Below are 17,604 nucleotides of genomic sequence, written 5' to 3'. Positions count from 1 at the left end.
GACTGCTAGAACCAGAGCATCCAATTTTTCTGTTAAAATCAATGGCGACTTCACATGCGACAGTACTAACATCATCTATCTGCTTAAATGTTCAGTGTGTCATATGCAGTATATCGGTCACAGCGAAACATCTTTGCGTATCCGATTCAATAACCACAAAGCACAGGTTAACAACTTGCCGCACCGGCCATTCTCTAAACATGTTCGACTGCCAGGTCATACGTTTGACAACATCAATGCAACAGTAATACAATCAGGTTTCAAATCGCACCATGATCGAGATGTACGAGAATCCTTTCTCATTCACAAATTTAACACTGTGTCATCGGGTATCAACGAGAGCGCAGGAAAAATGTCGTGCCTTTCTGTCATATCTTGATGTTTATGCTCTCGTAAAGAATTTATAAAGCATGGCAAATCTATTTATCCTAGTTTTGCCATGTCGCAGTTGATATTATTCTGTAACTTCATGTACAATCATTGTGACACCATAATGATACTTCATAGAAATCATTTAGCGTGCTAAGTTATACTTGCTGGTGCACTTTTTTCTTTTATTATTTGCAAATGTACACGTGCATGTACTGCTGACTATGCCCCCGTGCGCATGCCCATAAAAGCGGCTGCACGCTTGTGTCTGTGTTTATTCTGACGAAGGCCGTGACACGGGCGAAACGTAAAACCATTTAACATGCCATGTACGTAAGTATACCCATTCGTTACTCATATATATATATATATATATATATATATATATATATATATATATATATATATATATATATGAGTAACGAATGGGCATACTTACGTACATGGCATGTTAAACGGTTTTATATATATATATATATATACCGCCGAAAGATGACGCGAAGTGCACATGTCCGGAAATCCTAACCACGTATAGGCGTTATCAGTCTCTTGCACGATCAGCAGAACCGATTTATGCAGGAGACAGTGAAAACGGCAGAGAAGCATTCTTTAATGACACTTTAAGCAGTATTATCAACAGACTGGGCGTGCCTAACCGCAGTCAGGCCGGATTACACAGTGCTGATGAAGTAAGAGCTATTTGGTCTTATTAGAAAATTGAAGAAAGACAAGTATGCGCAGCCGGATGTAGAGTTCCCCTGTTCTGCCTTGTACTCGTCGCGGCACTGTTTACCACACGGCGGGGGCCCTATGGGAGATCTTCAATGACGCCTAGTCTGCGTCAACAGATTCCACCTCATGCGTGTGACACATTCACCATTAAATTTCTTATGCGCGGCAATTATTGCGCTAAGTGTAACGGCGCCACACGTACAATGCCACCTTATTTTTTTCTTGGACAGCAACATGTTATTTCCGGGCAGCTCAGCAGCTGAGGGACGCAGTGCCATCGCGTGTCTGACTTCGGCTCACACAAGTTCGCTCACCATTCGGACCATAGGTTTCGTCTTGACCCTCTTGGCCCTGGACGCATATCGCAGCGTGTTGATCGTCTCGTGTGCGTTGGAAGAGCTCGGAGAAATGCAGGCTATCTGCACAGAAAGGGGAAGCCCTCTCACAATTAATTAATGCTACCTCGCGTTCGCTGCAACATACCAGACGTGCAAAATGTCATGCATGTCCGGTCCTGCGTCGGGTGCAAGGAACGCAATTGCTGGTTTCTTGGACATCAGCGTCTCGGTAGATCGTAAAGACAATTTTCTGCGTAATTTCCAGAGGTTCTAATTGGTTATTACCCATTAACGGAGAAAATATGAAAGCAGTAACCTACCGCATCATCTGTTGAAATGTGTCGAGAATTTTCTATATGTCTCAAAGAGCTCACTCACGATTAGAGCCATTCCACTGCCGCCGAGGCTGTCGGCGAGCAGCTTGGTAAGTGTACTGTCCCTGTACGGGATGTGGCCCGTCCGCTTCTTAGGGTCCGCCAGGCACGATATGCAGTTACCTAGGTGTGCAAATAAAATAAGCGACAAAAATATTACAATTTCATTGCTTCTCTGCTCGCGAAATTCATTAGGAGATGATGTGCTCATGAAACAACGTGTTGGTATAAAAGCTCACGACGGTTGCGCCTATTCCGTACACCTCTTCAACACGTATGAAAGCACCATGCTGTATATACAGGAAATAACTACACTACTCGATGTAAGCAATTGAATCTTCGGGCCATGTGCTTGAATTAAAATGAACTGAATTGCACTTTATTAGACAAAGTATGGTCATACAGAAGAACATTGTTATAAACAGTTGCATCCGTAGCATCATGCTGGTTTAGATCCATGCAAAAATTACATGCATAAGCTCGGAGGCAGGAAACGCATATATGCATCAGTTTAACAGCATAGAAGGTTAGCATTCAAAGCAAGGAATAACAAATATACATTCGTACATCGGTTTAACAGCATATGACGATAACATAGGAAACATAGAAATTTGGATTAAAGAACACCCTACGTGTACGTTATATTATCGCCGCTTGATTTCCCAGCCTGTTATACACGTATTAGCGGGCCAGCTATGGCCAGTTGCTGATATGTTCATGCCGCTTTGCGCACCATATGCATGGTTCTATCACCTCGTTCTCACAGCGACTTGTCACAATGGGTATGCCACAAAAGGGCAGCGTTGGGCGACTATTCCGCGTACGAATTTGTTTAACATAGCGTACGTTTCACGGGCAAGAAGCAAGGCTCAACGCATTAGGAATAATATTGCAGCATAAGTTGTAATGAAAACATCGGTGCACAAACACGAAAATAAAGACTTGGGAGGGCAAGGAAGAAACGATAGTTCGAGCGCTGAACTTCAACTGATTTTATTCTTACAGCCGAGCAGGGAGAATCAACAAATTCGCATGTGTACATCAGTGTTGTCTACAGCGATTACAGTGACCTTTTTTGACAGCTGCATCTCATTGTCAAACAGAAAAACGGACGTACCACTAATGCAACTCGTGCCTCTCTGTTTTATGTGATATGCCTCGAAAAGTTCTCTTGCTAATGTGTCGCCACTGCTGCCAATTATGTTAATCTCACGCAGTAGTGGCTGGAATTTGCCTACGAAGCAAACCATACAATGAGCAGGTAAATGCCCATTACCTTTGTTAAATATAGACAATTCCTGTTCCCGGGCCCGGTCATTGACACATCTCCCCCTTTGTTCTACGTAGGACTTCCCACATTTCAGCGGTATCTCGTATATAACGCCCGTCGCATATTTCATGTGCGGTCTAGTGTGGTTTTTCTGGCATCCTGACTTTTTGTCAACACGGCTTATGCGCGGATACAATCCAGCGAACTTGCGTGGCACCGAGAAAACATCTGGCACACCAAACCTATAAACCACTTTCTTTATGGGAAAGTTCGAGGACGTATGGCACCACTGCGGCTTTGCATCCGTTTTGGTACGGGCTAGGCGTATGTTTTTTTCCCTTCACCTTCTAGAACAATGCTTCTGACACCGCCCCTACGACCGAGCGCGGGTAGCCGGCTGTGCGTAGCCTCGCCGATTGCTTATCAAAGCTAGCCTGCATCGCGTGAGGGCACGACTTCATGAGAGCAGACTCAAGGCAAAGAGTGGCTACTGCTCTTTTAACTAACTTTGAATGTGCCGAATCGTACGGCAGCAATTTATTTTGGACACGTGGGCTACGCTGAAAATAGACGTGGTTTTTGTCCAAAAAAAAAAAAACATATCTGAAAACTGAAGAGTACCATGGGAAGGGATTTCATGTGTAAATAGCATGGCCTTCCCATATAGTCTAAAAACCCCTAAGACCACATTAATGCACTTGTTAACGGTAAAAACATCGTTACCTTCTGAAAGAATTAGAAAATGACCGACGTATCTATAAGCCGTAAGGTTGAACGTATCGTCAAAGAAACTGTGCAGGTCGCCGTCAATAAAACCATAAAATTGTCAATGAATACGCCCACTAGGTTCTGAAAATCGAATGGGCCGTTGCAGTAAATGACATCCCTAACAACACATTTCCTCTTGAGGCACTGAGTAAAACAAATCAACTACGTCTACAGAAAAAGAGTGTGCGATAAAGGCCTTTCCTTTCGGGAATTCAATTACATCTCTACAGCTTTTAGTCGCGAAAGGATCACCATCCACTTGCAACGATTTGAAATTCTTTAAAAGGAACTGGCTAACTAACTGCCGCCAAGAACCTTTCTCGATTACGATGGCACGAAACGGAATTCATTCCTAAGTGCCTCAACGGGAAATGTGTGCCTCTGTTAGGGATCGCATTGACCGCAACGGCCGAGTAGATTTTAAGAATCTACTAAGGAATGTTAATTGACAATGTTATGGTATCACAGGAATATTATTTAAAGTCAATCTTTATTTCTTTTAATGACGACTTGTATATTCAACGGCAAGGAATATGCATATTTTCCTGTGGCCCTTCTGTGCTGTGTGACATTTTCTTGGCGTCAACTGACCGAGACCTGCACAGTTCTTTTGACCATATGTTTTACCTTAGGGCTTTTATATACTTTTGTGATTTTCTAGCTGTTTAAAACGTAACCATGATGTTACCGTTGACCAGCGCATTACCGAGATCTTAGGCGCTTTTAGACTACATGGGAAGGGCATGCTATTTACACATGAAATACCATCTCATGGTACTCTTCAGTTTTTGGATATGTTTTTTGTTTTTTGACAAAAGCCACGTCTGTTGGCAGTGTAGCCCACGTGCCCAGAAGGAATTACTGCCGTGCGATTCGGCACTTTCAAAGTTAGTTAAAAGGGCAGTAGCCACCCTTTGCCTTGAGTCTGGTCTCATGAAGTCGTGCCCTCACGCGATACAGGCTAGCTTGGATAAGGAATTGGCGAGGCTACACACAGCGGGCTACCCGTGCTCCGTCGTAGGGGCGGTGTCAAAAACATTGCTATAGAAGGTGAAGGGAAAAAACCATACGCCTAGCCCTGAACAAAAAGAATGCAAACCCGCAGTGGTGCCACGTCCACAAACTTTCACACAGCTTGAAGAAAGTCGCTAATAGGTTTGGTGTGCCAGATGTTTTCTCGGCGCCACGGAAGTTGGTTGGACTGTGTCCGCGCATAAGCCGCGTTGACAAAAAGACGGGATGCCAGAAAAACCACACTAGACCATACGTGAAGCGTGCGACGGGCGATATATACGAGATACCGCTAAAATGTGGGAAGTCCTACATAGGAAAAACGGGGAGATGTGTCAATGACCAGGCCCGGGAACATGATTTGTCTGTATTTAACAAAGGTAATGCGCATTTACCTGCGCATTGCATGGTTTACTTGGCAGGCAGATGCCAGCCACTACTGCGAGAGATTAAGATAGTTGGCAGCAGTGGTGATACGTTAGGAAGAGAACTTTTGGAGGCATATCACATAAAAGAGAGACGCACGAGTTGCAATAGTGTATGTATAGTATATATAATATAGTATAGTATATATAGTATATATAATAGTATGCCCGTTTTGCTGTTAGACAACGATATCAAGCTGTTAAAAAAACGCCACTGCAATCGCTCTAGACAACACTGATGTACGCACGCGCATTGGTTGATTCTTAAAGAAGGGAATTGCGCTAAAAAAGACACGGACGAGTAAGGGCGCAATCTCATCCTCGTCCGTGTCTTTTTCAGCGCAATTCCCTTCTTTAAGTATGTACGACCGACTCGCCCAACAACGTGCTCTCCTGGTTGATTCTCTCCGCTTTGCTGTAAGAATAAAATCAGTTGACTCTCAGCGCTCGACCTATCGTTTTTTACTTGTCCTCCTAAGTCTTTATTTTCTTGTTAGTGCCAAAAATGTATTCATTAGATCTCAACCAACTAGTTCTATTCAAGTTCTATTCAGCGTAAGCTGTTATCGGCTCATTAAAATAGCCGTTTCAGTTGGCGGCGTTGTCCGCCGCGGCCACTGCCACCGCCGGTGTGCGTCTCAGCTATCCCCAGCAGTAAAGAAGTGCCCAGTTCCCGCCGGGACCGAACCTGGGGCCGGAGCGCAGGAGTCAGCTACTCAACCACTGCTCCACGCCAGCTCTTGCTAGCTGTAGCGGGAACATGCTATTAGCTCCGAGAACGAACTACAGGGGCGCTGCGAGCGCCGCTCGCGTGACGTCAGGGCAAGGACTCGCGCCTGTCGTCTGCTACAGTTCGGGCGGTGTCCGGGCTCATTCTGCGGTGTTTTCGTTTGCTCGCCCTCGTTCTCTCTGCTTGTGTACTTATGGCGGTCGTCTCAAATATATTTTTACGACGTCTTCATTCGCGAAAGTTTATTCAAAGAGCTTATTTCTTAGACGACAATGCAGCTCTCGAAGGCAACGCTACAGTGCCAGCCGAAGGAGCGCAGACCAGCTCATGGCGGGTTTTTCAATCGACAACCGCAAACATATAGAAAATAAGAATCCAGTTATGATACCATACCTGCCGCGGTGCAACGAGTATGTCACAGACGCTGGCTATATATGACTTCTACAACAGTTACAATCCGCTAAAACTGGTTTGTTCACGAGGAGTAGTTCATGGTGCAATATCGAATGTTTGCCTTTCTTCAGAGAAACGCTCGGCAGTAACACGAGGACTTAACTAATACTGCAGTTAGGTTCTACAAGCACAACTTGCTTCTTCGACTGCTTCTTAAAATTAAGCGCTTCTTCACGTGTTTATATTAAGCGGCGGTAATTTGAAGTAAAGCTAATGAAGGCTTACGTCTATTTACAGAATACAAAATGGAATGTACCAATATATTCCCTTTTCTGTGCTACACGTTCAACTCACTTAAGAAATTTACTGGTGATTGTTCCTTGAGGAATATACATGACGAATTTGTTTGGCGAAATGACACAGGCTGCTCGGCCCAAATGTTTTAGAGAAATTTGCCTTTTGGGCCGTATGGCTGCCGCCAGAAAGAAGTCGAAGCGTCAATCATTAGTAGTAGGGGACATATTGAAGATAGAATTCCCCTGTGAAGGGTCGAAAATCAAGTGAATATATATGTAAGTTTTGTGGTGTTTTCTTTATGAATGTTTGCGATTGGATTGGAGCAAACTTTATTTTGCCTGCAGTTGGGCGAGGTCCTCTTTTATGTACCGACCAAGCGAATAGTTCTCCGTTTGCATAATTAAACAACGCTGGATCGAGACATGGTGAGACAGAAAGTGCTTGAATTTTCCTTTTCTAGGCAATCTAAGCTGCGCTGCAGTAGCTCGAGAATATTTTAGCCATTCCAATTGGAGCTGTAAAAATGCTTTATGGTTTCAATTCGAAATTGTAGTGAACTGATCGGTTTCACGAACAAAGCGTGCCTCGCCATACTGACAGTCACTTGCTACCGTTTCGTGCTACCGTTGGGTGATGGGTGTGCCATATTGTCGATAAAGGCTACTGAGCGCAACTATGAAACATTTCATCGCTTGCAATTGATTGGCTCTCGATCTTAAGAACGAAACTTTTCTCTCAGGTGATTGCTACTATGGTATTTGTGAATTAACTATGTAAATACTCTACGTGACATGCCGTCGTGTTAGCAGCCATGAGCGTTTCGTTTTTTGGAGGCCTGTTTCAGGGAGGGGTGAAACTAGCAGCAAACTTTTTCATAAACAATGGGCGCCTAACTCTTTCTTTTACGCATAAATAAATGGCCATATTTGGCTAGAACAACTCACCAGAGTAATAAGAATCATGATGACAGCTTCGCTGGGCAATGTCTTTCTAACACGGATAACATCCTGACGCCAATTACCAAGAAGTTTCTTTCATGTAAAATGCAATGTCTCTCATAGCTAAATACTAACGGAATGTTAAGTGTTTAGCCAAGCATCGTACACAACTTCGCGTATTGAATTTCCAGACATTCTTTTTACGCAAAATTTATGGACAGAGACGGCGCATATATGCATTGTAAAACCAGTAGCCCCGTTCAACGCTACATAGCTTGCGATATCGAAGTCCGAAATTTTATTGACTCACGTGCTTCAGGAGAAGGAACTGTGGTTCAGGCATGGCAGCAGAAAGAAGCCGACATACCCTTCGATAAGTGCGGCTCGAGCCACCCATACCCCAAGCATACACGAAGAAAACGAGCACGCGCGGCCGCCGAGCGCGACGGAGCGAGCGGCGTCCTGGCCGTGACGTCACACGCGAGAGGGCGCCACTCCTAATTCTCGCCGCTAATAGACACGCGTTCAAGCGCGAGCGAAGTCATGCGATGCGAGGTGCGCAGCGTCGATATGTGCACATTTTGCGCTGCAGTTGCATATTATGACACCAGTTGGCACGCCATGCGTCGTATCGTGCCGCTTGTTACGCGACTAGAGTTACTGCACAGCCTCCCATTAGGAAGCCAGAGTTCTGACATTGTTTTCCGCGCGCCGCTCGCGCCGCCTCTAGCGATTCTAGCGCCGCCATTCACCGAGCACCATCACATGGTCAAAACGGGCTCCACTGAGTTGCCGAGAAGCCAACACTTCAGGGCCGCGCCAACATGCCGACTATGTTAAAGGGCCCCTGAAACGGTTCGGACAAATTTTGTAGACGCGTAGGGTACAGCTTAAGTAGAACATTCGCACCACAATTCAAGTGAAGCGTTACGTTTTACTGGAGCTACAAGCGATTAGAAGTTACCTTCCTCCCCAGCCATGCTTTTCCTCGTCAACTCATTCGCCAAGCGAGCGGGGCTAAGCTCCGCCTTCACTGGTCCTGCGTCACGATGCGACGTCACATCGTCCACTTCCGGTGGTTTTGGAGCCCGCCCCTGCCCGCGCGATACCTCTCCGCTAGCCGCTTGGCTGTCGACCCCAAGCGAGAGCTATCGAAGCAGCGTGCGTTGCGAGCATTCTGTCGTAGCGCCGAACGTGTCTGGTATTCCGTTAACCACAGACAAGCTGGTCATTTCGGCAAATGACTGGAGGCATAAACTCAAGCTGATGAAGGAACTTTGGCGTAGGCGTACGTGAGCGGCCTGATCGGTCTGTACGATCCAGACACTTGTTGGCGCAGCGCTTAACCAGCCAAACAAAGCGCTAATATTGCTCTAACCAAGTGTAAAACATTTTAAACATTTATAAAAACAACGTGTTGATGATTACACTCCTGCGAGAAATACGCACCAGCAGCAAAGAAGAATACGCTTCGTAGCTGCTACTGTGTATGGTTGAGCTCTATGCCACCAGGTGGCTGCACCATGCAGACCATTCACATTTGCCCTTCTGCTCATCTCGGCTCGTCCCGTTACGGCACAGTCAAGCGGCCAGACCCTGTCCCCTTGCGCTTACGTTTGCCCTAATACAGGACTCGCGAAACGCTTTTGCGTTAGTAATCTTCCGGTGTAAAGTGACGGCCACAAACGCGCAAATCCTGGCGCCGATCGGATAGCGGTAGTCCGATGCGCAGCAGCCAGTTCGCTCGTATGCTGCCTTGCAGAGGGACACGATGTCGCAGCTTGACATATTGCCAGTCGCTACGTTTGCAGTCCACAAGGCAACAAAGTCGAATCATAGTGCTCGCGAAAAGACTGAGACCAACTCTGACCGCGGAGCTCTCGTCAAAATGGAGTACGTTGTAACACAAGCAGACGACACTTGCTGTGTGCCGGAAGTGCTTAAGTGTACTGAAAAATTGTTCTTGTGCATTCTCTTTATGCTACTTTCTTTTTATAAAAACAAATTAACTAACATTCCAACTATTACAAGATCATTTGTTTACCATAAAGTTGGAAAAATTCTCGATCACGCGCCCTGGTCAGCCAATCGGATAGCTCGCCCCACTGACGTCATATGGGTGATTTCGGTCATATGGGTAGGGGCGGCTTAAAATTCTGCCGAGCAGTGCGCTGCGATCGGCAGCGATGTGCATTTTTAAAACCTTATAATAAATTACACGCTTTACGCAGAGCACTTAGATGTGTCAATTAATGATCAGAAGGACCTACTCTAACTACTCCGTACGTTTGTAGAAAATCGTCAAAAGCGTTTCAGGGTCCCTTTAACTACATCACGAGAACTTTAAGCTATCACGGGAACGATATCTTCAGGATCCTTTCAAACGATCAGAGAGAACGCACCACAGTAAAACTATTAGACAGCCAATCAGCCACATCAATGCTCACAAGTTCTCTTTATTTCCTCGCGCAATTTATTATTGGAATAGATTATTTGAGGAAGCAGTGAATTCCGCCTCGTTGGCATCATTTCTTCAATGTATTGGTAATATCAACGTTTGTTGAAATTCGAGTCCAAGTGGTGTACACTCTGAGTTGATAATATTGCCTTGTTCGAGTATTTATTTGTAATCTATGTCCAGTATATTGCCATGCTTTTTTCTTCACTTTTGTATGTATTATATCTTTGCAATTATGTGAAGTAATTAGTTTAAATTTACTTCTCTTGTTTGTACTCTTAGTATCCACTCCTGCATGGGCCTGAGAAGAGCCTGCAGTATCTGCAAATATAATAAATAAATAAATAAATAAATAAATAGATAAATAAATAAATAAACATTCCGCAAGAACCGGCCGACCGAGCGCAATTGACAGCGGCACTGTGTTATTCTTCTTGCTTGTTCCATGGTGCTGTTGACCAAAAGATATGTGTTGACAGGTTTTCTTCTTCGGTTAAATTGCGGAATAAATGTCACACGAACCACTGACAGCTCTTGCAATATGAAGGGATGCTAAAAAAGTGCTTTTTTCTTTCCTTTTAGCGCTCAGCTCTTAGGCGCCCGTTCCTGCAGCAAAAGTCGGCATAACCGAATGAACGAGCACACCGAAAGACGAAAGCAAACGTGGAGAGCAGCGGAGGATGAAAGACGAGAGGGGGAAAGCGGAGAAGGAGGGTGTGGCAAAAGGTGAGAAGAAAAGGTCTGCGCGGCGACGATGACTACGAGATGGCGCCGGAATAGCGCGAGTCGTCCGGGAGGTATGTGGGCGGCGGCTCCTGTGAGTCGCACCCACAACGACACTAATGCGTAGGCTCTCGCGATCTCCAGAAGGGCCGATTTACGCTCAAACAGCTCATGGCCGCACGCCGCACCGCAAGCGAGCGGTCCGCCAGTAATGGCCGACGTGACGTCACGAGAGGCGGTCATGAACTTTTGCCTCCGTGCGGCGACCGCATAAACGTGGCGCTGGTTCGAAGCGAAGCGGAGCGCGAGGCCTAGACCGCTAGGTTGTGAAGGCCTAGACCACTAGGCTTATTGTGAACATTGCAAGAGCTATTCAGCACCTGCAAAGCAATTTGTCTAACGCAACAAGCAGCTGTACTCTTCCCGACAGTCTTCAGTACGTGCGATCGCCAAAGGAAACAGACGGATGTGTGCTGTGTTTACGCGAGGGTCGGAAGGAATGAAGCGGCCAATTTCCTGTGTTTTAGACTGTTTTTTGCATGCGATATACAAGAGCGAAGGACATTGCATACACCTGCATTCTAAGCATGACACTAAGTTCGATACGCGCCAAAATGAAGACTGCGATCGCCCACCTCAGCATATGGTGTTCGTAGGTGTTGTGTGTGTGCGCTTCATCGATACGAAGATTGTAAGTTTGTGCAAAGTGATGACACGATGTGTAGCGATGAGCTTAATTGTCGTGTCATTGCAGTCATTCGTAATGTGCTGTTTGTGTCTTGCTTGGTGTGAGCTGTTTTGCGGGCTGAGATGCGCATTGGTGACCGCGAACACGTACAGAACGTTCGAGCGCTAGGGTTCTTACTTTTACGAAGCGTAAGTGTACTGTGATGTGTACGTGCAATGTGTCAATGTGGTGCTAGGCGTATAAGTGTTCGTTTTATGCAATATGAATATGTCCTGAAGTGAACCGTGCATATGCGTTGCGGGCGAGTTTTGGTTCCGGCCCTTTCTGCCTCGTTCATGTATCTTATGTGTTTTTCAAAAGTTATTTCTGTGCTATGAAGGTGTTTATAATCGCTGAGGGCAATATAAGGAACAGCTTAAAAGTTACATGAGTACATGCGCGCTGTCGTAAAATGTGGACGCGCTTATGCACTGTTCTTATGAACGCTAATTTCGTGCACTCTTCTTTTTTGTCATGTGGACATTGGTGTCAACAGCAGAAATCCTGATGCATATTTCTAGATTAAGCAAAGTATACAGTCTTATACTGAGGGATGTGAGCGCCTTGCATGTGCAAGAAATTCAGCTGCTTGTTGTTAGTGTCCGAGTACACACTGTTTGTGCAAACACCAGTGGCACGGCATGATGAGCATATAATGTGTGAAAACTGGGTGCTTCCTTCTGATTCTTGACAAAGTTGCATTTTTTGATAAAAGACCGCATGCACGTAACAAAGTATGAGGATGACAAAACAACTGGTATGGTCAATATATGATTTGAGGATTGTAGCAGCAGAACTTAAGGAACACGGACACAGAAATGACGACTAGACGAGGACGTAGCTGCACTGTCAACTGATTTCTTAATTGAAATTCCCACTCTTATTTATTTCATCGCCATATCTCTTCTCTTACCTGTCTGAGGCTGTCTCAAAAAGGTGAATACCTTTCTTGTTAAGGCGACTAACGGTGTACTTACACATTGTGCTCCTGTTTTACTTACCTGAAACGCCTCAAGAATCTCCCGAGTTAGCCTATTGTTCCTATTCAGGACTTGTACTTCGTGATAATTTGGGGGTGCACGTGCTTACATGGCTATCTTAACTACCCCGGTCATGTACTAATTGTGTCCATGTCATCCCTGCAAACTTCTTAATCTCATCCGCCCACCTAACTTTCTGCCGTCCCCTGCTACGCTTCCCTTCCCTTGGAATCCAGTCCGTAACCCTTAATGACCATCGGTTATCTTCCCTCCTCATTACATGTCCTGCCCATGCACATTTCTTTTTCTTGATTTCAACTAAGATGTCATTAACTCGCGCTTGTTCCCTCACCCAGTCTGCTCTTTTCTTATCCATTAACTTTACACCCATTATGACACAAGTGCTTCCACATAAATTACCCGAATTTACTTTTTACTTGTCAATCCCACGGGTCCTGAAAGGTTAAGGGCAATCAGCACGACTGCAACGACAATGAGTTAGTTGCCGAGCTTAGTTATCAAGTAACCAGTTCAGGGACTTCGCTTGTCGCACCAATTCAGACCGCCCGGGCCTCCTAAGCGTGCAAGGCTCAAGTGGTCTAGCGCGCCATAGCTGCGTTTACACCGCACTCCCGTAAAAACTAGCTTCTCTAATTCTGGCAACAGAATATTGCAGCTCAGTACACAAACAGTCAACAAAAGCTGCAAAGATTTCTTGCAAAACTAGCACCGCTGGCATGTTACCGAGAACAAGAAGCGACTTGTTGATGTTGTTCGCCTCGACAAGCGTGTTTCCGCGGCTCCGTGTCTTCTTGGTCTTTTCGGAGCCGGCGAGGTCGACGAGCGAAAGCTTTCCCTGGCGACGGATGAAAATGTTCGGGTCATCCGGGTCGCGTACATCGGAAGCCAAGTTGATGGTCAGGATGCTGTGGCTGCGACTCGAGTACTCGTTCATCTCGTGGCTGCGCACCTGACGGTTCTTGCGGCCTGCAGAAATAAATGGCAACGCTGTCGATGTATAGGCGCAAGACTGTTTAAGCTGTAACATCACATTCGGTCGATTTCGTGCTTTAATCTGCGTAGTGTTCACTGCAGTCGCATGTTACTTCACAGTTTAAGGCAAACGCGCACTAAAGCTCCCAAGGCTAAAATCTAGTACGCATACACAAATACTGTAAAAATTAGACGGCGGCGGCTGCCATCGTATAGCTCACCAGTATTCCACATTTCGCGGCCGCAATGCGGAACATGTGGTTTTGCCTTCCACACGCGTGGCAAGTTGCTCTTTTGTCCGCATTCATTTCTGCTTTTCTGAATATTTCTACACTACAATTAAAAAAAGTACTTCGTCTATGCTTTCAGCTCCTTGACTGACTTTGTTTGGGCGGCTAAAAAAATGTTCCCAAATCCAGCGCTCATGTCGAAGTGTAAATGACGCAAAGCTTTCGTGTGGTTTATAGAACCATGTTTGTGCTGCGTATGCTGTCTCAACAGCAATGCAATGTCAATTTCAACGTTGTACGCAAAATCATATCGAAGAACCAATGCATTGCCTTGGCAAGCCAAAAGTAGATTTGAAACGGTTAAGTAGGATGTGTCTATCGTGCAAAGTCATGTACTGAAAAGCTCAAGTGGCGCATTTTTCCATCGTGCAACTCATGCTCTGAAGTCCGGTAACATAGTCCTTATTTTAATGCAAGGTCCGTACACACGAACTTTGACAACGCGCACGAACGCTGGTGCTCACAAAGGCAATGGTGGTTATTGCGAACACAAAAAGTCGCAGCTTCGCCCGAAAGGAGAAGCATCGATCGCGACTGCAAATTAGTAGTCAACATATATCGACTGCGACAGAAATATTAGTCAACATATACTATAGTCAACTATACGAAGTAAGGGCAGTAGTTTTATCTACCGTATAAACCTGGAAACATTCGCTAACTAAATTAACAAGCGTGCTGTCATAGCGCACAGGCAAACATGATCACATCATACTCGACAACCGCGGACACTCGCCACAAAACGCTGGCGCGAGCAAGCGCGGCCGCAACAGCGAGCGAAGTGATTTAATCACCGTCTGTCGCTTCAACGCAAAAAGCTGCGAAAACACGCATCGCGTATGAGCCGTCCCGCACGAGCCGTCTGCAGATCGCTTTCTAGATAAGGCGCGCGTCGCCGCGCTAAGTGCGCAGTTGCTGCCTCCCGCACTGCCTCCCCGCTTGCCTCCCCCACGGGCGGGAGATTAAGCCGTGATTGTCGGTTTCCCTTGTGCGCGGTCGTGAAATACGCATTTGCTGCCAAAGAACGCCGTCCCCATCCCTCTCTCCCATGCCGCCACTGCCTTTCGCGCGACGGGAGACAGCGTGTTTCCACTCAGCTTTCCTTCCTTGGGCACCCCAGACTGACCCGCCATCGCCGGCTCCTGTCGCGCGTACTTTCACTAGCACGTACTGTACAACACACGGCGCGAGGCGACGGTATTATTAGACAGTTTTAGTTACACGTACGTAGAGGCTTCACGTACAGTGGTGAGCAGCCTTGTCTAGAGCGCGCCGACGGTGCTCTGCGGTAAAGCCCCTCAATTTTCCAAAAGTAGCGCCATTCTTAGATCTTTCTGCCACCCCGCTCACCCAGGCGCTTCCTCCTCCACTCCTCCTGTCGCCCCAGCCTCCTCCGCTCCCCCACTGGCCAATCTGTGTCACGTGAAAGCAGGCCCCGCACTTTTGTATATTTTTTTTCTTTCCGGCGCAGAGCAGGCGCCGCGCTTTTGTATATCTTTTCTTTCCAGCGCGCTGCGACCCCCATTCTTGGGCCTGCGCGGCGAAAGTACGGCAGGCGGTTTGAAGGAGCGCGGTAGTTTTATACAATGTGTTAGGGCCGAGTGCTTAATTGCGATGCCGTGCTGCTGCGCCTACGGTTGCCACTACAGACCCAGTGACGGCAAAAAGCTTTTTGCTTTACCATCCGCCGGGCGCAACGCAAAACGAAGTGTGGATTCACAAGATCGGGCGGGCTGACTTCGAGCAAGTGGCAAAGAACGCGGGCTTTGTGAAGTAAGTGCCACGGCTCCTCCAACCTCTTCTTTTGACGCCCGTGTCAAAACGGGCCCGTGTCCAGTGCATTGGGGGCGCGTTAAAGAACCCCAGCTGGAAAAAAATTAATCCGGAGCCCCCATTATGGCGTGCCTTATGAGATCGTGGTGTTGGGATGTAAAACCCAAGAATCAACTTTTTTTCTGTCTTGTGTGCCTTGACTGTTCCAGTTAACGCAACACTGCTTCCTTGTGAAAACTTACAACGCAAAAGAATACAGACGCACGTAGTATACAGAGATAAAATTAGCACTTCAACAAAAGTTGCTGGTGCCAATGAGGGGAGGGGGATAATTATTTTCTGAACCTGTTTCCAGTTGTCCCATCAAGTTCCTTCTTTTTTTTCTATCAAATTCTAACCATTTGCACTGTAATAAATAAATAACGATTTCATATGCTGGTACGTTGTTCAAATTATCTATACCGCCTATGTGTGAAAACGTTGCTCATGGCCACCACAAACTGTGCATGAGCTAAGTACATTTGTAAAAGGCGCGGAACAGAAACGGCCCTGCTGCCAGGCATTGCTGACCGCAGACAGTCGGAATCTCTCACGCGCCGGCCGAACAAAAGCATCCTGCAGGTACGTAAATTAACCTACGAAACCACGTGCACATACTTTCGCGCTGTCAAAACCTGAAACTCTGGTAATTACTCGCGTGTCTGAGCACACCGCGTGCTTGTGTCGTGCTTCAGCAACACGAACTTTCAACGTGCGCGCGCTTTACGCCTTAAATAATGGTGCTTTTCTCTATTTCTTCCGCAAATCCGACACGACATTCGTAAGGCCAGTTACCGACGGACAAAGCAAGATCTAGATTGAAAAAACTGCTCCGCAGGACTCGAACGAACTTTTCCGCGGATTTCCTCCCGTAGCGTGTTAGCCGTCGTCTGCTACGGCAGGCCCACCGCCGGCGGCGCCACCGTCGAGGCCGCGCCGAGCGGAGGAGGAGGGAAGTGAATGGCGCTACTTTGGGAGATTGAGGGGTTTTACTCTGCGGAGTAAGTCAGCGCCACCTAACGTTGCGCTCTGGGTTTGAGTTATGCGTCCCGCGCGCATGCGCGGCAGAAACAGGCATGCCTGCTCATCGCGTCCTTGTCCAGCAACCGCCTTGCGAGTTCGTCTCGTGCCGCCAGGGACGCGCTGCCTGCAATTGTGACGCTGTGACAACGGCGAGGGCGTCGCCATGCCGCCGTGTTTCACGAGTGTAACGAGACGGCCAGGCAAGCAAGCGCGAGTGATAGCAGATCACCGCGCATTTCTGCGCAGGCACCACTCGCCGCGGCCATAATGTCTTTCGGCGTGTATCTGCACTGGGTATTTAGCTGAGGGCGACAGCCGACGAAAGTAGGCGACGAGAATAGACACCAAACAACCATATAGGCCCAATTCTCGCACTCTTAGCCTGGTCTGCGCCTGAAACGCGCGATCACCCGCTATCACTTGGACATGCTTCAGAAACGCGCGATCACCCGATATCACTTGCACTTGCTTGCCTAGCCGCCTCGTGATTCGCGCGAAACGCGTTGGTTTTCCGGCCGCTGTTACATATCATTCAGCGCGGCCCTGGCGGACTGAAGCGCAAGCACTGAGGCCGAGAACCCACGAGCAAGCACCGCTTTATTTTGGCTGCGCATGCGCACGAGACGCATAGCTCAAACCCAGAGCGTAACGTTAGGTGGCGCTGATTTGCTCCGCAGAGCACCGTCGCCGCGCTCTAGACAAGGCTGCGCACCACTGTACGCAAACGTGAAAAGCCTACGTACCTTACGTGCACGCCACCTGAAACGCTTTTAGCTACACGTAGGCGACGCACGCCAGTAGGGACCCGGTAGCCACATCTATCGGGAAATGTGAACACGGCGGTAGCCAATTCAATCCTGTCGCCGTGTTTCAATGCAAGCCGTCTGCGCGCGCGCGGCCCGCTATCGCTTGTTTGTGATCTCGCGGAACTCCCGCGCGAAGCTGTCTACGTGCGC

At 47.2% G+C, this 17,604-nt stretch overlaps 1 protein-coding gene across 10 annotated transcripts in view; it reads right to left on the bottom strand.

Annotated features, from left to right (window-relative positions):
* The window catches only part of LOC135896749 (kinesin-like protein KIF12), a 535,077-nt gene that overhangs the window by 223,932 nt on the left and 293,541 nt on the right, over positions 1-17,604 (bottom strand). For all 10 annotated transcript variants that reach the window (XM_065425246.1, XM_065425247.2, XM_065425245.1 and 7 more), the window contains exons 8-10: positions 13,278-13,520; positions 1,818-1,936; positions 1,416-1,520 (exon numbers count right to left, since the gene is read on the bottom strand). In XM_065425246.1, coding sequence (XP_065281318.1) covers positions 1,416-1,520; positions 1,818-1,936; positions 13,278-13,520 — 467 coding nt within the window. The remainder of the gene's footprint in view (positions 1-1,415; positions 1,521-1,817; positions 1,937-13,277; positions 13,521-17,604) is intronic.

Source organism: Dermacentor albipictus, chromosome 2, assembly GCF_038994185.2.
Source record: "Dermacentor albipictus isolate Rhodes 1998 colony chromosome 2, USDA_Dalb.pri_finalv2, whole genome shotgun sequence".
Lineage (NCBI taxonomy): Eukaryota > Metazoa > Arthropoda > Arachnida > Ixodida > Ixodidae > Dermacentor > Dermacentor albipictus.
This window is presented reverse-complemented; position numbering and strand designations above follow the sequence as displayed.